The sequence below is a fragment of the Talpa occidentalis genome, unplaced genomic scaffold, assembly GCF_014898055.3.
Source record: "Talpa occidentalis isolate TD23 unplaced genomic scaffold, MPIMG_talOcc4v2.1 talOcc4.12, whole genome shotgun sequence".
NCBI lineage: Eukaryota > Metazoa > Chordata > Mammalia > Eulipotyphla > Talpidae > Talpa > Talpa occidentalis.
The window spans coordinates 47,781,567-47,804,152 of NW_023601212.1; the positions used below are offsets into that span (position 1 = coordinate 47,781,567).

The 22,586-nt window shown below is 51.0% G+C and overlaps 2 protein-coding genes and 1 long non-coding RNA gene across 20 annotated transcripts in view; 1 reads left to right on the plus strand and 2 right to left on the minus strand.

Annotated features, from left to right (window-relative positions):
* SUGP2 (SURP and G-patch domain containing 2) overlaps nt 1–262 on the minus strand; it is a 29,148-nt gene extending 28,886 nt beyond the window's left edge. Inside the window, exon 1 of the mRNA XM_037506218.2 lies at nt 182–262. The gene's annotated coding sequence lies outside the window, so the exon portion shown is untranslated. The remainder of the gene's footprint in view (nt 1–181) is intronic.
* On the plus strand, nt 45–17,512 carry ARMC6 (armadillo repeat containing 6). 17 transcript variants are annotated; one of them, XM_037506233.2, is made up of 9 exons: nt 45–364; nt 1,908–1,939; nt 4,675–4,804; nt 5,859–5,941; nt 10,827–11,400; nt 13,729–13,874; nt 14,792–14,923; nt 15,323–15,460; nt 16,662–17,512. In XM_037506233.2, exons 3-9 carry the CDS (start codon nt 4,684–4,686, stop codon nt 16,872–16,874), a joined length of 1,407 nt encoding a protein of 468 aa, XP_037362130.1. In that variant the 5' UTR covers nt 45–364; nt 1,908–1,939; nt 4,675–4,683; the 3' UTR covers nt 16,875–17,512. The 17 variants fall into 17 exon arrangements, with proteins under 17 accessions (XP_037362130.1, XP_037362121.1, XP_037362120.1 ...); XM_037506224.2 differs by lacking the exon at nt 1,908–1,939 and having other exon boundaries at nt 4,555–4,804; XM_037506223.2 differs by lacking the exon at nt 1,908–1,939 and having other exon boundaries at nt 4,558–4,804.
* Nucleotides 8,165–21,253, minus strand: LOC129145494 (uncharacterized). Of its 2 annotated transcripts, none has more exons than XR_008551124.1 (3): nt 21,002–21,253; nt 16,085–16,141; nt 8,165–8,409 (listed from the first exon to the last, which is right to left on the minus strand). It is a non-coding gene; the product is annotated as an uncharacterized LOC129145494 (long non-coding RNA). The 2 variants fall into 2 exon arrangements; XR_008551123.1 differs by lacking the exon at nt 8,165–8,409 and adding an exon at nt 12,559–12,758.
* Nucleotides 21,254–22,586: the final 1,333 nt, after the last annotated feature.

The following is a 22,586-nucleotide window of genomic DNA, read 5'->3' on the forward strand; positions in this document are numbered from 1 at the left end:
ACCCCGAGGCGGAGGCGCAAGCGCAGGCGCAGGCGCAGGCGGCTGCCGCCGAACCCTCTCGCGCAGGCGCGCTGTTCACCCCCTCAGGGCGGACGCTTCTGAAGCAAAAAATTTCCCCGCGTGGGGCGAAGGCTACGGGTAGAAGCCAGGAAAAGACGAGGGAGACGCCACCATCGCGCACCTATTAGTTTTAACCGCCCTTGCAGTGGCGCCTGGTGACCCGGGGAGTGGCTCTCGCCGCGGAGGGAGGCCGACGTGAGGCATATCAGTGCGCCTGCGCGCCTACGGCGCCCGGCTAGGCCCAGTGCGCGTCGCGGTGACAGCGGGAGCCCCACCCTCTCCCCCACGTGGCGGCGACTACCGGGTGAGAGCCGCCGCTGCGCTATCCCCTGGTGCACCGGGCGGGAAGTGAACGCCGGGGCGGGGGGCCTTGAGGGGGGTGCTGGTGGCCGGGGCGTGGCCCTCGGGAGTTGTTTTGGGGATTGAAAAATTGTTACCGAACCCTCCGGAGGACAAAGTCCCCCATCTCTCTGGCCTCCGGGTTCTTTTCATTCATTCCTCTGCCTTCGCCCCTGTAGCTGAATCCTGTCCTCAGCCGTGGGGCGAAGTGGTGAACAAAGTGCGCAAGGACCCCAGCTCTCGTGCGGATTACATTTCATTGGGGCGGAGGCTAGACAGTATAAGCAAATAAACAAGCTTAGCGGATCCGGTCCGACATAAAATGCAAATGATAAAGGAGAATGATGCGCTAGGAGAGCGCGGCTGCTTTAACCAGAGTGGTTAGGATGTCCCTTGGATAGCTGGGAAAGATGAGAAAGAGGCGGGGAAGCACAACTAAGAAGGTCTAGGTAAAAAAGGGGCCAGAGAAGGTGTTGGTAAGGAGGCTGGGTTTTGTTCTGAGACGGCTGGGAAGCCACTGCAGGATCTTGAGCAGGTGAGTGAGGCTCTGTTTGTGTTTTCAAGTCTTTTAGTCGCTGCTTGCAGAATAGAGTTTCAGGGTGTGGCAGGGAGGCAGCAGGTGGGGCGGGCCAGCCATCCGGGAGGAGAACGGTGCTTGAGCTAGGATGGGTGTGGTGTGTGAAGGAATGAGGCTTGGGGAAAAACTGGCTGTCATTTGAGGGCTTTACTATTAATAATTCCTTCCTGCGCTCTAGCACCCCATGGACCCATCATAGGGGCTGCTAATGCTGCTTCCTTCCTCTCCTGGCCTAGTGTTCACCAGCTCACCCTCACAAGATGACCCCCAGGCACCAAATCTGTATTTTCTCTGCCCCGGACCCCCAACCTCCAGCCCTGTGCCAGCTCTAGGGGACTCAGAAGGACTCACCTCCAAATGGTTTTAGAGTCAGATGCTGACCTCCCCAACACAAGGAGCTCGGAGCTGGGCAGAAGGGAAGTTCATGGGGTGGAGCAACCAAAACCAGAGAGTATTGGCTCTGTCTCAGTGGCCAAGGAAGGCTCCTAGGATGAGATGGCCTGGTAGAGTTGGTAGAAAGTCCACCAGGACCAAGGTGGAGTGTTAATGAGGCAGGCTAGTGATATGGGATAAGAGGCTAAGCCTCTTTCTTGCAATGTGGCCTGTGGCAGTTTTTGGTTGTTTTTTGTTTTTGTCTCTCTGAGCTTCAGGTTCCTCATCCATAAACCATAATCCATAAATCCATAACATCCATAAATCCATAACAGCATTCTCCTGGAGGACCCTGTCTCTATAACAGAGTGACTGCTCACTGTTGGCCCACTCAATCTGAAACACCAGGTTGTTGGAAGTGACTTCTGGTGGCAGAGTCCTTCCAGCAGCACTGATCCTGGAAGCTCCTGCCCTTTGGAGCTGGCTAGGAACCCCACCACCAGCAGCCTGAGCTTCTCACGGAGAAACTCTTATCTAAACAGGTTCCCTTTTCTTCCAGGGGGCTGAAGGGCCAGTTTGCAGGAGATCAAGGTGGGGTGTTTGGTGCCTTTACATCCCCTTCCCCAAATGAATTGGCTGAATTACCTCTTAAGCAACAAAGAAAAGGAACAGATAGGTACAGTCTTGCTCTGCCAAATTCTATTCTGAATGCTTTGTGGCAATTAACTGGTTGAATTTTCATTGTAGTCTGTTGAGATATATCCTGTGTTTACCCCTGTGTCACACATGAGGCCATTGGTAAACAGTGAGGAACGTTTTACAAACAAGTGGAGCTTGAGATTTGAGTTCCATTGGCTCTCTCCAAGCCCATCCTTGTCCCTCGGGAGTATCCTCAGGAACATAGATGGAATATTTACTTCCTGTGCTACTACTGTCCTGATGCCCCATGTCTCTGTCCCTTAAGAGAAAAACTATTTTAAAATAAGATGGTATTAGGACAATTGAGAAAACTGATCATGGACTGTGTCTTAGAAAATAGTGTTGTATGGTTATTACATTTTAGCTGCACTGCAAATGTGTAAGTATCTTTTTCATGGGAGATTCATGCTGACCTCCATAGGAGGGAAGGAATCCCGTAGTCTCAAGTGGTGTAACCGTGCAGCACATGCACAAATACGGGCACATATGCTCAGGTTAATGTAGCAAATATTAACTGTTGAAGTTAGAAGAGTATATAGTATTCCTTGTACCATTTTTTCAGGCTTAAGTATATTTAAAAAGCGATGTATTTTAAGTGGCAACTGGATATAATTCCATTAATGAAAGTTTAGTTATTTTAATAAACAAGGTATAGTAAAACAAATGAAATGAAAAAGATTATTAGCCTTTGTTAGGCTCTGGACACGAGACCTGGTTAAAAAGAGGGTGGCAAATATTAGGTGTTAACAAACCGCTTGAACTTGGAGACCTTGTTGAGTCATCTATCTAACTGCTGGTCTTGTCCTCTCACTGCCAACCTATTCTGGGTTTCTTTTTTTTTTTTCCTTGTTTTTAAAAATGGTATTTTAAAATTGAGTTGTAATTTGTACATTATAATATTTCTCCATCTAAAGTGAATAATTTTTTTTAAAGATTTATTTATTTTTATTTATACAAGCACTGGGTACAGTCAGAAACGTGGGGGGGTGAGAGAATTCACCAGAGCCAGAGTGGGGAGCAGAGCAGGCAGAAGGACCCCGAGGTACACTGCTGAGGGGAGCAGCGGGCAGCAGGAGAGGTCTGCGCGCCATGTGGGACCCTCGCCCGGTGGCCGGGGATTGAACCAGCGCTGCAGAGGCTGCGGGCAGTTTCGCAACCCAGCGCTCAACCGCTGCGCCACCGGGGAGGCCTATTGCTCTTGATTTTTTTTTAAAGATTTATTTATGCAGGGCCTCCCCGGTGGCACAGCGGTTGAGCGCTGGGTTGCAAAGCTGCCCGCGGCCTCTGCGGCGCCGGTTCGATCCCCGGCTGCTCCCCGGCCACCAGAGGAGGGTCCCACAAGGCACGCAGACCTCTCCTGCCGCCCGCTGCTCCCCTCAGCAGTGTACTTCGGTCCTTCTGCCTGCTCTGCTCCCTGCTCTGGCTCTGGTGAATTCTTTCACCCTCCCGCGCTTCTGACTGTACCCAGTGCATGTATAAACAAAACAAACAAACAAACAAATAAATAAATAAAACATGCCTCTATTAAAAAAAAAAAAAGATTTATTTATGTATACAAGAGCTGGGATACAGACCGGAGGTGCAGGGGGTAAGAGGATTCACCAGAGACAGAGTGGGGAGCAGAACAGGCAGACTGACTGAAACACACTGCTGAGGGGAGCAGCGGGTGAATCAGGAGAGGTCTGCTTCGCCATGTGGGTAGCTCCCCGGCTGGGGATGGAACTTGTGCTGCAGTGGCTGCAGACAGCCTCATAGGCTGCATCTCAACCCATTGCGCCACCAGGGAGGCTTTTGCTGTTGATTTTTAAGGACTGCTTTTAATTTATTTTGATTTATTTTGTATATTTTCCTAGCCACCTGAAATATTCGCATATTTCAAACTCAAACCTGTAAACAGGGTTCATTCAGTGAGAATAATCCATTTTCCCAACCTCCCTTTACAGATAACTATTTTAGTCTTTGATTTAGCCTTTTAATAATTTATTATTAATTTTTATTTTGACATTTTTCTTAGTGTAACAGTATACTTACCGTTGTTATATAACTATGCATAATTCATAACTGATAAGATATAGTTATATATTTTATAATTTAGGAATTGCATAATACATACATAGGATCATGTGTTACTTAACAGGGACGTATTCTGAGAAATGAGTCATTAGGTGAAATGCGTCATTGTGTGAACACTTTAGAGCATAATTACACAAACCTAGTTGGTACACGTGGGCTCCATGGTACAACTTGGATGTACCAAGAATGTGTGTATTCTTTATGGATGCAGTTTGGCAATGACTGAAATGTTGACATATGACAATGTTATGATATAATTTTGTAACGGTATTGTACACTTCGTAATATATTGTATACTATAATCACAATATGTAACATATCACGTAACATAAGATATTATTTTATTTATTGCTATTTTTACTATAAACACACACATTATATTAAAATTCCCCCCTTTCTTAGAATGTAAACTCTCTCCTCTCTTGCATGTTGAGAAGCAGTGCTGGTGTCGGTGTGTTGCCATTTCCTGTGACCCATTAGTGAACTTTTCCCTGGGTAGGCTGGGCTCAGCAGCTGCCCAGAGAAGCTGTCCTCTCATCTGTCCTTCTTGGAAGGATAAGAAGATGGCCTCGAAGCGTGTCACCCAGGAGACCTTCGATGCTGCCGTGCGTGAGAACATTCAGGAGTTTGACATGGGGCCGGAGGAGGCAGTGAAGGAAGCTGTGGAGCAGTTTGAGTCGCAAGGTAGGGCTGGAAGCTCTGTCCCTGTGCTAGCGTCTGCCGAATAGTCACCCTGTCCATAGCTCTTAACCTGCAATACTGATGTCTTGCCATGGTCCCTCCACTGACATGACAGCCCTGTCCCCTCCCAGTGCTCTTCACTCAACTTGCTCATACCTACCCTCTGCTGTGTGTTTGCCTGGGCTTCCCCCAGATGGCTGCAGGACAGGATCATTCCATCTGGGTCTCATTTTAATTGTCACTTTCTTGAAGAGGCTTTCTCGGATCGGGAGACTCCTCCCTTCCTACCACACCTGTACCCTGACTTGGACTCATGGGGGCATATGAGCCTATGGAAATAGGTGCTATAGAGGAGAGAGATCCCAAGAGACCTTTTGCATTGATGTGGCAGGGTTAGGGGTTCCTGTCAGCAGGGACTTCCCTTTCCCCAGGACAAGCCACTGCAGGGGGCACAGGTCACCTGATCACCTAGGAGGGGAGGCAGGAGCTGGGAATGAACATCTTTCCCCCAGCACCCCCCCACCCCCAGTCACTTCCAGCTCCCCAGTGGGCAAGCCCTGTTGGAAGAGGCCAAGAAAGCCAGGAGTCCAACCTTAAGTCAGACCAACCCCATGAGTAGAGTGGAATATAGACACTGACCAGGACCTGGAGGGGTGCCTAGGAGTCCCCCCAGAGTAGGGGCTTCTTGTAGGGGTGCTGGTGAGGGTGGAGATGTAGCCAGGGTGAGGGATGATGGGAGCCCCAAAAAAGAAGGACCCCCTTCCCTCTCATCCTGCCAGGTAGAATGTGCCTCTTGCTGCAGCAATAGTGCCTCACCACTACTCTTTCCCATTGACTGGAGGCAGCTGAGGGGCAAAGATCTCCCCACACCACATTCCTGTGTGGTTGTGGCTGCTGGGCCTGGCTGCAGGGGGGGATTGTTGTGGGGTGGGGAACTGGGCAGACCCCAAAGGCCTCCAGAGTGGGGTGATCCCAGAAGAAGGGCCGTGAAGGGTGACTTGGCTAGTCTGCAGGGATAATGGCTGTTGCTTGTTTCCTGACACTGCTCCCTCTGCAGGGGTTGACCTGAGCAATATTGTAAAGATGGCACCCAAAGTCTCTGCAGATGGACCCCAGGAGGCCACACATGACATCCTGCAGGTAAGAGGCATGGCCCATGTGGGCAGGGCTGACCTCACATGCCTATCCCACAACACCTTAACACTATCTTACTGGGGCACCCTTTTCCTGCTACCAGAAGGCAGGCTCAGGCTCTAGGGTGACCCAGTGGCACAGACCAGCCTGAGTTAGCAGCCAGCACTCCCTGAGTCTACTTCTGAGGGCCTCTCAGGGGTGTCATGCTCTACCCATCTGCCATAGTCTAAGATCATCAGAGCAGACAGGCCCAAGGGGTAGGCAGTGCTCACGGTTGCCTGAGCATAGGGAGCCTTAGGGTAGAGGATACCATGAAGAGGACCCACTGGCCTCTCCCACTACCCCATCAAGTTTGCTCAGAGAGAAATGGGCAGGAAGCTAGGAAGAGAGATTGGGATAATATTATGGCTGTCTGCCATTTGCCAACCTACACATTCAAGAGACAAAGTGTTTATTTGGGATCAGAGAAATGCAATTTGGGGTATACAAGCTGAGGTAAAAACCTAAACCCTGTCCCAGGAAAGAGAAAGTGGAGATTTTATGTGTGTTAAAGAGGGAAAAGAGGTAAGTTGTTAAAGAGTTGATCACCGTTAACAGGCTTAAACTATTCTTGGCTAGACATAATTGGTTACTGAATCTCTAGAAAGGGAACTGACTGGTTCTGTCCTCCAGCTAAAAGTCCATAATCTCAAACAATTGTTTGTTTGATGTTTCTTAAAGAATTGTTTTTGTTTTTGGCCCAGTTTAAATGAGATGGGTAATGAAATTTCTCTGTGATGGCTCCCTGGCTCCATTTCAAAAATGACTTCACAGATGTCAACTTTTCACATTTATTGAGCACCAATTGTTTACTGGCTCATTACAGCAAGTCCCTTTAGCACTTAAACTGGTTTATAGGGTAGGTGGTATCACCCCTGACTTACTGATGGAGACGTGGACTCCTCGAGCCTGACCTTATTCTCCAGGGACCAAAATAAGAAAGGTAAAGCTCATAGAAGTTAAATGCTTCCCTCAAGGTCATCCATTAAAAAGCAGTAAGGTATTAGTCAGACAGCAGAATGTTCTAGTGTCTACAGAGAACCCACTCAGTTTGTTACAGATCCTGAAGGGTCTTTGTCTGGCTTTCACCAATTTATCCCCCACAAATTTGGAGGTTTCACGTAAGGAAGGTTTATTTTGGATCACACAGTAGGAGAAGGGTAGGGAAATATTCTGAGCCATGCTTTCACCTGAGGGGGGTGTCCTGGTTTTATGAGGCTGATTATCAGGGTGGGATGGCAGGCAGTCTCCACCCAGAGGTATACGTTTTAGCAGGCTGAGACCTAGATCACTTTTAGGTCAGACTTCTGCCATCTGAGTCTGCCATCAGGTTTCAGCTGGTTCTAGAGCCTTTGGATGAAGACCGAAAGCTTCTGCAGGGTGGAGGGTATATTTCTCGCTGGTGATTGGCTGGCCTGGCCTATCAGCCAGCCTGGCAGTTCAACAACAGGAATGTTAGACAAGCGAGGTCTAGGTCCAAGGAGTCCTGTAGCATGGTCTGTGCCAGGCGATTATTCTGTGCCAGGCAGTTATTCTCCCAGATGTTAGTAAAGATGTTCATATTTTAATATGAGCTTGTCTTCTGGCAATTTTTCTATTGGATTCTTTTTTATCTTTTTCTTACTGATTTACAGATGACTTTTACGAATGAAGGATCTCATTAAGGAAAGTCTCACGCAGTCTCTGAGTATTTGAGCACTTTATATTGAGTTAAATTCCTCTCTCAATCTGAGATTAGCCCATTTTTCTGACCAGGAATCTGGGGCTTCCCAAGGATAAATCACCAGGTGTAGAGTTGGGACCCAGGCCCAGATCTCCCTCCCAGAGAAGTCAAGCTTGGAACAACTCTACTGTCTTCTACTATCAGTATATTTTCTTTTTTTTTTTTAATAAAGAGTTTTTCTTTTTTTTAAGATTTATTTATTTTTATTTATACAAGCACTGGGTACAGTCAGAAGCACGGGAGGGTGAGAGAATTCACCAGAGCCAGAGCGGGGAGCAGAGCAGGCAGAAGGACCGAAGTACACTGCTGAGGGGAGCAGCGGGTGGCAGGAGAGGTCTGCGCGCCATGTGGGACCCTCCTCCAGCGGCCGGGGAGCAACCTGGGATCGAACCAGCGCTGCAGAGGCTGCGGGCAGCTTCGCAACCCAGCGCTCAACCGCTGCGCCACCGGGGAGGCCCTCAGTACATTTTATTTATAGAAAAAGAACATAGGACATGTCCTTGGCATAAATAATACTCAAGCATTTATAGTAAAATCTGAAAGTCTCTGCTCAACCCTGTGTTTGCACTTCCCTGTGGTTCACATTAGGGTTCACAATGACCCTTCTCCCCTCACACTGAGCGACCTCTTCTCACAATGGCGTCCACAGCACCCTTGACTTGGTGCTTGTATGTCTCAACTTTGCTTATTTGTAGAAGGAGAAAATGCTCATCTGTAGAGGGAGAAAAATTCAACTTTGTCATAACCTTTTGAAATGAAGAATCATAACATTTGTTGCAGACAGACTTAACAATCAAATGAAAATGAAGTCTTAGAACTAGTAGAACATGAACCTGGCTGCTTTCATGGTGGGGTTGTAGGATGACAGCTGTCAGCATAGAGATAGATGGGTGGGCCAAGCCCTGTCACCATGCTGAGTTGTCACAGGTTGTTGCAGCTGTCATCCCTTCAGCCAGCAGTGGGGCTTTGGGCTCACACGCAGCACCTCAAGACTATGAGGAACCCCTTTGCCAGCCTACTCGCACTGTGGACTTTCTAATGAGCTTCAGGACAAGAGAGATTTCTCTTAGACTTGGATGCCATGTGCAAATATTTGTCATTTGTTTTTCTCTCTTATCTGACCTATTAAACAGGGTAATTGTAACTCTGGTACTGTATGTTCCCAACAACAGGTTTTTCCCATTTCTTGTAAGATCCCATTGTTTGTTTTGGGTTTTTATGTAGGAGTATGGCAAAATATACATAATAAAAAATTTACCATCTTATCATTTTTAGGTGCATAGTTCTGTGGCATTGAGTATATTTGCAATGCTCTGCAACCCCTGATCACCATCCATCTCTAGAATTTTCTCATCTTTACAAAATGAAACTCTTCCCATGAAACATTTCCCCACCCCTGGCTCCCACCATCACACTTTTCTGTCTCTGAATCTGACTCCTCTGGGGACCTCACATGAGTGGGATTTCACAGTATTTGTCCTTCTCTGTCTGACTTATTTCCTGAGCATACTGAACATACCTCAAGGTTCATTCATGTCATAGCATGTGTCAGGATTTCCATCCTTTTTAAGACTGAATAGTGGGGGCCTCCCCAGTGGCGCAGCAGTTGGGTGCCGCCCTGCGAAGCTGTCCACAGCCTCTGCAGCGCCGGCTCGATTCCCCGCTGGCCAGGGAGAACCCCACATGGCGCAGCAGATCTCTCCTGCCTCGCTCCCTGCTCCCCTCAGCAGTGTCTTTGGTCCATCTGCCTGTTCTGCTCCCTGCTCTGGCTCTGGTGAATTCTCTCACCCTCCCTTGCTTCTGACCTGTACCCCAGTTCTTGTATAAAATAAATCTTTAAAAAAAAAAAAAGACTGAATAGTGTTCCAGTATGGTCCAGGAGGGACCACGTTGTATTTGTCCACTTATCCATCAATGGACACTTGGGCTGCTTCCACCTTTTGGCGAATGTGTAGAATGCGCTATGATCATGGTTATACAAATATATCTTTGAAACTCTGCTTTCAGCTCCTTTGGCTATATCCCCAGAAGTGGGTCATATGGTAACTCTATACAGTGTGAGGAACCTCCACACTTGTTTTCCACAGCAGCAATACCATTTTATGTTCCCACCTGGCATACACAGGGTTCCAATTTCTCCGTGGCCTCACCAGCACTATTTTCTGATTTTTTAATAGGAACCATCATAATGGGTGTAAGGTGGTCTTTCATTGTGGTTTTGATTTGCATTTCCCCAATGTCTAGTGATGTTGAGCATCTTGTGCTTAGGCCTTCTTTGGAGAAATGGTCATTCAGGTCACACCCTCTGATTTTGACCTTTTCCCTTATTAGTCTGTTAAATTATAACTTATGCTCAGTTAAGTGTACAAATGTGAGCTCAGATATGGTTACCTTTTGTGGCCCATCAGGTCAAATCAAAGCCATTTATAGACATGTAGACCTGTCCTCATGGGGTTGATGCAAAATGATTCACGAGTTCCTGGGACAGGTTCTCCCTGGGCTCATGCTGAGGTAGAGCCTTATATAACAGATGTGACTAAAAATTAGGCTTGTCTGTCCTGTTCAGATTATTTTCTCCCCAAAGGCTTAGAGTTGAATTTGGATAAGTCAACTGTGTGTGCAGTGTGGTTTCCTTTGGCAGAGGCTCAGTAAATATTTGTGGAATGAACAAGAGAGATAAGCTGAGACATTGCTCTGGGCAGGTTTAGGGAAGGTGGTTTTTGCCTAGCATGTGGATTAGTTATGGCTGTGTGACAGCCAGCCTAAAGGACAGCCACTGTATTGTATTATTTCTTATGATTTGCTGGGTTGACTGGGCTTAGCGTGTTGGTTCTGTTCTTCCACACAGAGCCTTATGCGGTCATTATTGTGTGGGATTTTGAGGTGTGTACACTCTTGTGTGTGGCTTCTGGCAGGGACACAGAGATGACTGGACATCTCCTCTATGTGCCCCCTGAAGCTCAAGGCTACTAAAAGCATAGACATGGCAGCTGCCACAGTAAGAACAGGCCCCACAGAACTTCCACTGCAGGCCCAGATCCCAGGGCAGGAACTCTCCTAGGAGCAGGCTCCCTGTCACCATGGCTCCTTTTGGGCTACACTGACTGAGGTCTCTCTTGTGTCCTCTAGGCCCTAGATGACCTGCAGAAGTCTGTGACTCACTCTCGTCCCCAGGAGGTATCAGCACATCTTGCCCGCTTTCTGGAGCAGTGCAAGCTGCACAAAGCTTACCGCTTCCTGGCAGCACAGAAGGGGGCTTACCCTGTCCTGCTTGCTACCTGGCAGCTGGCTTCAGCGGGTGACCAGGACCTCCTGCTTCAGTCCCTCAATGCCCTTTCAGCTCTGACTGACGGTCAGCCTGATCTTCTGGACACCCAGGGCCTGCAGCTGCTGGTGACCACGCTGGCCCGTAACACCAATGCTGCAGAGCTGACCTGCTCCGGGATCCGCTGTGTACGCCATGCCTGCCTGAAGCATGAGCACAATCGACAGAGCCTGGTGAAGGCTGGTGTACTGCCCCTTCTAACTGGCGCCATTGTCCGGCACAGCTGCTGCGCTGAAGTAGTCAGGGAGGCCTGCTGGGCACTGCGTGTCATGACCTTTGATGATGACATCCGTGTGCCCTTTGGCCACGCCCATGACCATGCTAAGATGATCGTGCAGGAGAATGGAGGCTTGAAAGTGCTCATCCAAGCTGCTAAAGGTAGGAGCAGTGGGGCTTTCTCTGACGAGGCAAGCCTAGCAAGGTGTGGGAACAGGGCAAGAGTGAGAAAGGCAAAGACTGCTTCAGTCGTGGCTGGCTCCGGGCTCCACTTACCTCTCTGTCTAGTCCCAGTGCACAGCAGCCCTAGTGGAACAGGATCCTTACTCCTGGTCACTACCAGAGAGTTCCAGGCCAAGACCAGGTCCTATACTCACCTCTGGAGCTATTTGGGGGAGGGAGCTCAGTTCTCTCCAACCACACAGGCAGAGAGTAGGGAAGGGGAAAAACCCCAAGTTGAAAATAAGGGGACTGTTTTTAATAGATGAAGATTATTGCTGCCATTCACCATGACCAATCTCCAGTGGTTTACATTCTGGTTCATGTTTGGCCATTTATTCTTGTGCACATGCATGTGTCTAAACTGGGGTGACCACACTGTCCATGGAGGTCACAGCATTGACCTCCAGTGCCCCCTTGTCTGCTTCACCTACTAGAAAAAGAGTCTAGAGCACAGACAGAACTAGAATGAATTCCCCTTTCTACCTGTCCTGTAGCTCTGGCTCCATGGCCTGGCTTATGTGCCCCATGACTCCAGTCCTGTCTGCTGTAGTCTCCCTTCCATGCCTCCAGAGAATGTGAACACAGGTCTTGATGGTCTACCCTTCTGAGTAGTAGTTTGCATCTTCCTTGTTTATTTACAGGAGGGCATATTAGTCAGGGTAATACCAGAGACACATTCCCAATAGGCTATACAGAGAGAGACACTTATCACAAGGAATTGACTTGCATGGTTATGGGACTAGCAAGTTTGAAATCTGCAGGACAGGCCAGATTGGACAATACTTTCTGCAGGCATGCTTCCTCATCAGAGAGGCCTTGGTTTCCTTCTTTTCTTTTAATTGGCTTATAACATGTAGATTTTGGGTGTAAAATCTTATAAATCAACACTTGTATATTATGTTTGCCACCAAAAGTCTCGTTTCCATTCACCACCATACAGCGCCCCTGTTACCTGGCTAATCTGTCCCTCTGCTTCCTTCCTCCTTCGCCTTTGGCAACTGCTATTCTGGTTTCACATTGTAAAAGGTTTTTTTTCTTTGTTTGTTTGATTTAGTTCATCCATTCACTTTATTTCTTTACATTCCACATGAGTGAAATCATAAGGTATTTGATGAACTTATTTCATGTAGCATAATCCCCTCTAGGTCCACTCACATTGCAAAGGGCAGGATTTCATCTTCTTTATAGCTGAGTAGAAGGTCACTGCTGAGTAGAAGGTCACATCTGCTTTATCTTTATCCATTAATTCATAGATGGACACTTAGGTTGTTTCCTGCTCGTGGCTATCATGAATAATGCTGCAATGATGATGGGGGTACAGATTCTCTTTTTTTTTTAGATTTATTTTTTATTTATTTATACATACACGAACTGGGGTATAGGCCAGAGGTACAAGGCAGTGAGAAGATTCACCAGAGACAGAGTGGGGCAGATTGACTGAAATACACTGCTGAGGGGCACAGTGGGCAAGACAGTAGAGGTCTGCTGCGCCATGTGGGTAGTTCCCTGGTGGGGGATCAAACTCTGGCTGCAGTGACTGCTGATAGCTTCACAGTGCTGAGACTTAATCACCAGGGAGGCCCAAGCCCTCTCTTTTAAGGCTTTATCTGATTGGCTGAGGCCTACCCAGCCTATCAAGGGTCGTCTCCTTAAAGTCAGCTGGTTGTGAGTAACATACTGCACTTACAAAACACCTCCATGGCACCCCCAGATTACTGCTCAGGGTATCTCAGGGGTCTGTGGCCTAACCAGAGGACTATGAACTGACCATCAGAACTCTATATAGAATATCTATCCACTCCTACTGTTGGCCTCAGCACCAGCCTCTCCTCCCAGGTGCCTCTGTGTCTCATATTTGATGTCTATGCTCAATTTTGCCCAGATCAACTCTATCCATATGTCCCTTTATGGTTTCTGGGTTTCTGATTGCACCTAGAAAGGTCATTCCCACCCCAAGATTATAAAAATAGTCTCGGATGTTTTATTATAGCACTATTATGGTTTTCTTTTTTTAGGTGAGATCATCAGTTGGTCTGGAATTTATCTGGGGCATGTTGAGGGAGGCTCCATTCCAGGTCTTCCCCAGCAACCAGCAGGGGGCGCTGCAGGTCCAGGAGGCCTGAGGCAGGCCCTGGTATTCACTGGGGTCCTGCTGGTACAGGAGGCCACCTCTGTGAGGCACAAGGACTTCCCTGATGGTGCAGAATTGGCTTCAGGACCCCTGGCTCAGCTCCCCTCCTCTACGGTTGCTCTCCTCCCTCTCTGCAGCTTTCCCCGACAACCCCAGCGTCCTGAGTGAGCTCTGCAGCACCCTGTCCCGCCTGGCAGTCCGCAATGAGTTCTGCCAGGAGGTGGTGGACCTCGGGGGCCTCAGCGTCCTGGTGGCCCTGTTGGCCAACTGCAGCGACCACCAGGTGGGCATCCAGAGTGCAAAAGCCCCTGCACCATTTTTCCATCTGTTCTTTCTCTGGACTCCCAGGAGGGCTCTGACCTCCTAGTGAACTCTGCCCCTTTGGGCCCTGAGTAGCCAGACAGCTTAAGTCAATACCAGGGTCTGTCTGCTGACTCTGGAACCAAAGGTGACCTGGAACTGAAGTTTAGAGGGAAAAATAGATCCATCCACTTTCTCTTACTGTACTTTAGCACCTTTGTATTCTCATCAGGAGTCAGGGGGTGGAAGTGGGTGTCCATGTGACTGGTGCAGACCCCAGCTCAGGTGAGTGAGGCTTACCCCTCTCTGTCTGGGCTTGTCTGTGTGTGAAATGGACAGAGACCCTTGCCCATCATTCCTTCATTTAGCGGCCACTTATCAACTGCCTGATTGTGTGCTCTGCACCCAATGGCAGCAATGACCCTGTGCTCCCCAACCCTGGATGATGAGGTCAGCCAGGCTCCTTCTATACAGAAACCTAATTTGCTTCCACTGCTGGGTAGTCAAGGGCAGGGACTTGGTATTCCTTCTTGGGCTCTGAACTCGCTGGGGTGATGATCAGTCTCATCAGGAACTGGGCTGTGGCCAGGGGACCCAGTCTCTGATTGCTGGCTCAAACCACTGCCTCTCCTGTGTGTGCAGGTGTCCACTTTGCCCCAAATCCTAGGCCTGTATGCAGTTGGGTAGCATCAACCACCTCATGAGCCTCTCTACCTAATCTATCCAGCTGGTAGTAACCGTGGTGTGAGTGCTGCCTGCACGCCTAGGATGGCCACAGCTGTCAGAGCATCCCTGATGCACACGTAGGCCCCTCTCTTTCAGCATTGAGCAGGTAGCTGGTACCAATGGGAGAGGGGATGACCAGTGACACCCCACCCTCACCCTCTGCCCTCCACCTAGGATCTGGTGAAGCAGGTGCTAAGCGCATTGCGGGCCATTGCAGGCAACGATGATGTGAAGGATGCCATCGTGCGTGCTGGTGGGACAGAGCCCATCGTGGCGGCCATGACCCGGCACCTGACCAGCCCACAGGTACCCCCAGGAACACATGTGGTTTCTATCTGAGCATTGCTCTCTCTGGTTTCTTCCAGAGTTCAGGACTTGGGGAGGGTGAGGCGGCTCTGGGAAAGGACTTTGAGCAAGACAGGGTGGGCTAGGCAGGGCTGAGAGAGAACTGGGTGCTAGGAGCTGTATGAGGGAGGGCCTGGGAGCTGGACTTTGGGTCTGGCTGACTAGCTGAGTGTGGGGGTGACTAGCTGAGGGTGAGGGTATTCGAGGTACCAAGGGACCAGGCCTAAGCTGACCTCCATAAGAGCTTGATCCATGGTTTTCCTTCCTAACATTACCAGCACACATAGTCTGGTCCAGGTGAGGTCTGTCAGGATGGTAGGGGTGTTTGCCCACTTCAGCCATCCCCTTGATCCCCCTCAGGTGTGTGAGCAGAGCTGCGCAGCCCTCTGTGTGCTGGCCCTGCGCAAACCAGAGAATAGCCGTGTCATTGTGGAATGTGGTGGGGCGCTGGCTGCTCTGCAAGCCATGAAGGCACACCCACAGGAGGCTGGCGTGCAGGTGGGTATGGGGACAGGAGGAGGGGCAGGAGACTGGTGTGCAGGCAGTGGGGGAGGGGCAGGGCACAGGTCTCCCCATCCCTGTCCAGTCCCCACCAGGGGCCAACTAAGGTCTCCTTGCTTCCCAGGCCCTGAGTTCTGCATCTACTGTCCATTCTCCAAATCCTGCCAGCAGCTGTCTCATTTCCTGCCCTTTACTCTTTCTGCATTTGAGCCTTTTATCAATCCCCTTTCAAGGAATCTGGAGGCGCAGCTAGTGGGGATCAGCTGGAGTTTGGTAAAGTTCCTTGCCCCACCTGATCTGCTCCTTGGTGTGGGGAAGGCGGGCCTGCTGTCCTTGCCTTGTTGGGGTGCTGACAGAGCTGGAGCTGAACCATAAATGGACCGTATGCACCCAGCCTGAAACCCACACTCCATTCCAGCCCCCAGGCTCTCTTTACCTCCCCTCCTCCCCACCCACCCTCCCAGCACAGTGCCTCCCAGTGATCCTTAGACACACCAGTCTGGGGGGCGGGGGTCGAGGGTGTCTTCGCTTTAGCTGTTCCCTCCCTCCCTCAGCACATCATGCCCTTGACTCACCTTCTCCACTCCTGATCACCCTGGCCAGATGGTTTTCACACCTTACCTGCTTCTCATCTGTTTTCCACTAGTATTAGACGCCATCCTGGGATGCTTTGAGGTCCTATACAAAGTAGATATGTAGGACACAAATGATGACTGAATGAGTGATGTATTGATATAATGGGCAAATGGACCCTGTGTGCCCTGGGCTCTACCCAGGCTCCTACCAGTTTCAGGGAACCGCTGAGACTGAGATTCAGATCCCACATCTGTGATCAGTATTTTCCTTCCTAACATTACCAGTACACATAGTCTGGTCCAGGTGAGGTCTGTGGGGATGGTAGAGGTGTTTCGCACCTTAGCCATCCCCTTGGCCCCCTCTCAGGTGTGTGAGCAGAGCTGTGTCAGCTGCTATGCACCTGAGCTTCAGTCACCTCAGGAGGTGGGGGACTGACCCCAGCTCCCTGAGGCAGGTGAGGAGGAGAGAGGAGACTAGTCTAATGACTCACAGCATTGGCACCCACTGAATATGGGCGGTGGTCATCATTACCCCATTGTCATGGGGAGGTATCTTAAGTTAGAGTGGGCCCCACCCCAATGCCCCACCCACCAGCTCATAACTGCTCACCTCTCCCTTCCAGAAACAGGCCTGCATGCTGATCCGTAACCTGGTGGCCCGCAGCCAGGCCTTCTCACAGCCCATCCTTGACCTGGGGGCCGAGGCGCTCATCTCTCAGGCCCGTGCCACCCACCGAGACTGTGAGGATGTGGCCAAGGCTGCCCTGCGGGACCTAGGGTGCCATGTCGAACTCCGAGAGCTATGGACTGGCCAGAAGGGTGACCTGGCACAGTGACCTCAGGCTTGGCCTGGGTGTGACCCGGCTGAGTTGTATGACTCAGGAACAGGGCAGGGGGAAGTCTATATCTTGCTGTGCTGCCCCCAGCCCTGGCCCTTCAGCGCTAGGGATAGGCTGGGGGTGGGAGGGGGCATTGATGAGGTGTCTACACTGCAGAAATCAACCCCTGGGTCCCAGCCTCTCCTCTCCAGCCAAAGACATTGGCATCATCCATCCTATACCCCTTGCCCCCACGCTCTTTCCAACCAGAAGCGTTTGTTCGCCAGTCTGCTGTTTGGGCGCCAAAGGTGGTCTGGGATTTGCAGTCATACTAGCCAGTCTCAGAGAAGGCCAGGGAGCCGCTCCTACGTGTTTTCCCTTGTCCTGCTTGTTTTCCTCACTGTAAATGGGTCCCAGATATCTTGTTCTGCTGGCCAAGGGGTAGGGACTGAGGCTCGTGCACCTCAGGGACCCAGGCCAGCCACTGGTACTAGTAATAAAGGACATTGGATGAATATTGGAGCAGTATTGTCTCTTTTGTGGTTTAGTTGGGTGTAGGAGCTGCAGCCAGTGGACTCCCCAGGGAGGGCAGACTTTGGAGAGGCTGAGGGGGTTGCTGAGGAGAGTGAAGGGCTTGAGAGCAGCCTAAGACTTGTGATCCACTGTTGTCCTCTGATGGGCAGGTTGCTGGCCACAGCTGTCATGAACCTGGGGTCTGTGGGAGCCATAGTCTGCTTTCTGAGCATGTGTCACCCTGGGGGACCGAAAGCTCAGAGTCCAGCCCCCACCCAGCCCTTTGGCCTTGAACAAGTAATATCACCTCTCTCAGCCTCAATTTGATCCTCCATAAAACTGCAGTTGAGGGGAATAGCTAGGCATGTAGGAGGCAGCAGTGTCTCAGCTTTACCACCTCAGTTACCCTAGGAGGACTATCCTGTACCCCCAACTTGGCCCCTCTGTGGTCCTTGTGTTAGGGGGAAAGGATGTTCTGAGTTAATCCCATACAGGCTTTGTGGACCCCACCCCCACCCCAGGCCAAAGTCATCAAGACATTGGGAAAGACAAATCCCGTCACCACCAAAGGGAAGGTGGCTGGGACCTGAGGGTGGAGTTAAGCAGCCAGGTTGGGTATAAAAAACCAAACACGTGGGACTTGGGGTCTCTCGCTCTGTTGCTCGCCTCCTGGGTTCACAGCTCCTGGCTCGCGGCCAGCTCTCAGAGTGCCATTTGGGATTCCTGATCTACGGATCGGGTAGGACGCATTTAAAACTTTGTATACATTTCCTCATTTCCCCTTCCCTTGTAAATATACCTTTTATTAACCTTTCGCGTGTGCCTGCAGTAGAGTATTGATAAGTCCTTTTAAGCGCGCAGGTGAGGACCCACAGTCAGGCACCCCATTTTGTATAGGGGCTGCCCTATAACAGCTTGGCGCCCAGCGTGGTTTCCAAGTTACACCCGCGGTTGACCAGCCCAAAGTAAAATTCCTTGCGTTGGTCACCATAAGCGCACTAGTTCTGCAGGACTCCTGCCCTATAACACGTGCTTGCTTGTGGCTTGGGCTGCCTGTCTTCCCTCTCTGAGCCTTGCTTTTCCATCTGTAGCTAGATTTCATCGTTACTGACCCAGTACCCACCCCACCCTCCTAGTGTTGTGGGGTCCCAAGTGGCTGTGCCAGGGCAGACCCCACATCTCTGCAGTCACACTAGGGGGTCATGTGGCTACCTGATAGCTTATGTCTCTAGTGTGGCCCAGGGTAAGGTCATGACTTGACTCTTACTGGCTCCAGGCACCAGGTCCCTCTCTGGGAGTTCCGTCTCCTGCTTGTCCCTCCTTCCCCTAGGCCTAAACTCAGTCCATGAGGTCAGCTCCTACTCTTTCCCAGAAGGTTTCTGGTTTCCATGGAAACTGGCTGATGCAAATAGTTATGGGGCTTCACCCTTGTCCTACCTTCCTGTGGTGTCCAAATCTCCCCGGCTTCCAACTGGGAAGGCCCTGCCCTGAACCTCTGACCTGGTTACCCAGCCCTCATTCTCTTCACCAGGGTACAGAAGGACCCTGTACCTTCCCGAGGCTGTCCTGGTTTGACTTCTGGGTCAGCCTTGCATGTGACCTTGGGCAGTGCTGTGATCTTGGGGCAATCCCCAGATCCTGTGAGTCTTGCTTCATCCATCACCCAGAAATGGATGTGCATTTCTGTGGAAGCCTCAAGTGTTGCCCTATTCCTGCTGTGCTCTACTTTGCTTTCAATCTGCCTATGGCTCCCCACTGCCCTCCCCATAAAACCTCCCACCTTCATCAGCCCTACTCTCTCTTCCTTATTCACTGTTCCAGGCTCACCAACCTCCCCACCTTAAGGCCTTTGTACACATAACACTTTCAGCCTGGAGCAGCAGCCTCACTAACCCTACCCACTTGGGCGCCCCCTTGAGCTGGCTCTAGGTTTCAGTTCACAGTATCACCTCTCTCCGAAGACCATCCCACACCCTATCCCATCACCGTTGTGCTGTGTCTTTGACCTCTGCACTCTGAAGTTTGCCTTATTTGTGTGTGTCCCTGTTTGTCTCCCATCACCCCTGAGCCCTGTCTCCCAGCTCAGCTCTAGCTTCCCCTAAATGTTTTGGAATGCACACTTGAATAAATTAAGCAGCACACTAGGTGGTTGGAGGGAAGGCCAGTTCCCCCAAGCCCCAGGGCCTCCCCTGGGCTCCCAGCCAACCTTCCTACAGATGCAGGCTGGGGAGAGGGGGAGAAAGGGTGGCTTTGGTCTTATCTATCCCTCCCACCTTAGCCTGAGGAAGTCTGTCTGTTCAGTGGGTGGGGCCCAGACTGGGTGAGGGAGGGGGGCCAGTGCAGCTGAAGACCTCCCCTACTTCCCAGTGGTTGCTGTGCCTGGGTTTCTGTTCCTGTTCTGCCCCTACAGGTGAGCCTGAGCTTCCTCACCTGAAAGGGGCTAACTATATTGCTGCACAAGGCTCAGCTTAGGGGTGCCCAGCTCACAGTGCCTCTACTGATCACTTGTTGGTGACCTGGGAATGTGGGAGGTGCCTCTGATGCTGAGTGCTCTGGAACAGTGTTCTGACCTCTCTGAGCCTTTTGGAGGCAGAGTGAGCCCACCTTAAGACTGTCCTTGGCTGTCATCACTAAGTGCTCAGGATGTGTCCTCCTGCCAGGGAAGGGCCCAGAGTTAATGGGCTGCAAACATCTCTCTGAGTGGCATGCCCTGTAAGTCCCATTTCAGATGAGATGGACTCACTGACATTTGAGGGGTTGGAGCAGAACAAGAACCCAACTCATCCTGTCTTCACCCCTTCATCTATTGCCAGCATTGCTAACCTGACCGTGGGTAAATGGTTCTGTGGTCTCAGTTGCTTGAGCCCTGTCACTGGGCCTGGGTCTGGCTCATGGCCATCCTGTCAGATGATACCTGGAATCCCCAATGGGTTGATTGAGGAAACGGGAGCAAAGAGGGCAGTATCTTGCCAGGACCAGCCAGGCCAACAAGTAAGAGCTGGGATCCCAGGCACTCAGGCCAATTGCACCCAGGTTCCTGTGGTGGGGTGTCAATGGCTAAAGCCAAGGGGCACTGCCTGCCATTGTTGGAAGGCTGTAGGGAGGTCTGCTGGCGCCAGCCTGCTGAGAGGCAAATAGAAATCAGAGCCTTGCCAGTATCTCTGGCACCATCCAGAGAGGCTGCCCAGTGCTGGGCTGCTGCCTGACCCTTGTCTCAGTTGGCAGTGCCCTGAGAGTACTGGGGGACCTTTCAGAATCATGCAGTCTCCTCCCAGGGCCTGGCAGGTAGGGGCTTGTGGGTGGAGACTCCTCCAATATAAATATCTCCCTCTTAGTTAGGAGCCACACCCACAGTTGGTCTATGTCCACATTCCATGAAGCGCAGTTTACAGAGAGGGAAACAGGTCTCCATCACCGCACAGCCAGCGCTCACTGTGGACCAACGTGGTTGTGAGTGTTTTACTTCCATTTGTTTTGTTTATGCTCCCAGTGGCCCCGGGAGGTAGTTGGAGAAACAAGACAAAGGCAGGACTGAAGGTCCTGTGTCTGGCATGTAAAAATGAATAGGGATCAAATCTAACCCTGGGCCCTTCCAGCAAGGAACACTTGTCTGTGAGGCTCGGTTTTCTCACCTGTAAAGCAGCGCTGTCACCCCCATCTGGATGAGATTATGTTTACGAAGCTCCTGGCCCTGCCAGTCTCTCTGGTGGAGAGACCCAGGCCTGGAAATTGCAGGGATACAAACTGCAGATGGGAGGTTTGGGCCCAGGCAGGAACATCGTGGAACTATCAGAAGTTGAGTCAGAGGATGTCCTCAGCTAGTGACTTCCAGGGTGTGGGGAGTGCCACAGGCCTGAAATGTGAACCCTTGTTAAGACACAGCTCAGTTTTGCTCCCCACCAGAATTGCCTAGTTCTGAACTTGACTCAACCAACCCCGCCTGCACTGAGGAAATGAGAGCCAGTCTCTGGGAGCATTTGTAACCCTATCTGCCCTGGATGCAGCTGGTGAGTCAGAATGGGTTGGGCTGAGGGAAGACAAGTACATACTGCAGGTGTCCTCCTGAACTGTCTGCAGAGTCCCAGAAGCACACCTCAGAGAAACTGAGATTTACAGGCCAGAGGTAATGGCTGAGGGTTAAATGTTTTCACAAGAAAGTCGAAACAGGTATATACATTCTCTCAGGGGAGCTCTAGAGGAAAAATCAAGGTGTAGGACCCTTTATCCTAGGAGAAACAGGCCGGGGACATAGGTGGGCCAATGCCGGAAAGAGAAGCTAACCCAGGTTTCTTGGGTCCCCACAGCTGTTCTCTGACACTGACTGACTGCCCTTCCTGAAAGCAGGCTGCCTAAATTCACACCCAATTTGGCCGCTGAAATGCTGTGTGACTTTGGGAGTCTGACCTCTATGGATTATGGTTTCTGTAAAACGGGGCCAGGGTCTTTTTTACCTCATGGTATTGTGATTATTTTACAAAAGACTAAAAAAAAAAAAAAAATTTACAAAAGGCTTAGCCGGAAGAGGCTCGACAGGGACGTTACTGGATCCAGTGGAGGAGGGCGTTAGCACTGAGTCTGCACTCAGAGAGGGCAAACGGGTCCAGAACCAGCAGGTTCCACCTATTTGCAGGCCTCCACACCAAGCCGCAGGGGGCCAGGAGCTGCCCTCCAGTGAGCCTCTGCCTCCCCGCGCCGTCTGTCCGGAAACAGTGGGAATGAGGGAATGGCGTGGTCCCGAGCTGGGAGGCCGGAGCGCTGGACTATTGGCCACAGCCTCAGGGGACCCCGCGCAGGGCATCCGAGGCCATTTCGGCCCCCGCGCTCCGGCCCAAACTCTGCACCTTGCACGCCCCCCTCCACCCGCCCATGGTGCCTGCGATTGGCCGTTGCACCTGCCTATCTTTAGCCTCGAAGCCAATCTCCAGCGCCCTCCGGGCTACGCCCTCCGTTCCTACCGCTCCAGTCGCGCCAACTTCCTCGGAGCCCCGCCCCTGCTCCCTAGAGATTGATAGTCCGGGCTGCCAGTCTTTCCCCAGGGCGCCAATCTTCACCCGCCTCGGGCCCTCACCTCTCAGCGCCTCTCACCCGGGGCCTCCTGCAGCCCCGCCTCCCACCCTCAACGATTGGCTTCAGGGCTGCCTGTCCGCGCAGAGCCCGCGAATCCTTCCTGCCCCCCAGGATGATTGGCCGCCGCACAGCGAATCGGAGCCCCTCCTG

Excerpts from the sequence above, each read along its gene's own strand:
- ARMC6 (XM_037506233.2), top strand. The coding sequence starts at position 4,684 with ATGGCCTCGAAGCGTGTCACCCAGGAGACCTTCGATGCTGCCGTGCGT. Across the intron at positions 11,401-13,728 it reads GCTCATCCAAGCTGCTAAAG|CTTTCCCCGACAACCCCAGC; the intron begins GTAGGAGCAGTG and ends CCCTCTCTGCAG. Across the intron at positions 13,875-14,791 it reads CCAACTGCAGCGACCACCAG|GATCTGGTGAAGCAGGTGCT; the intron begins GTGGGCATCCAG and ends CCCTCCACCTAG.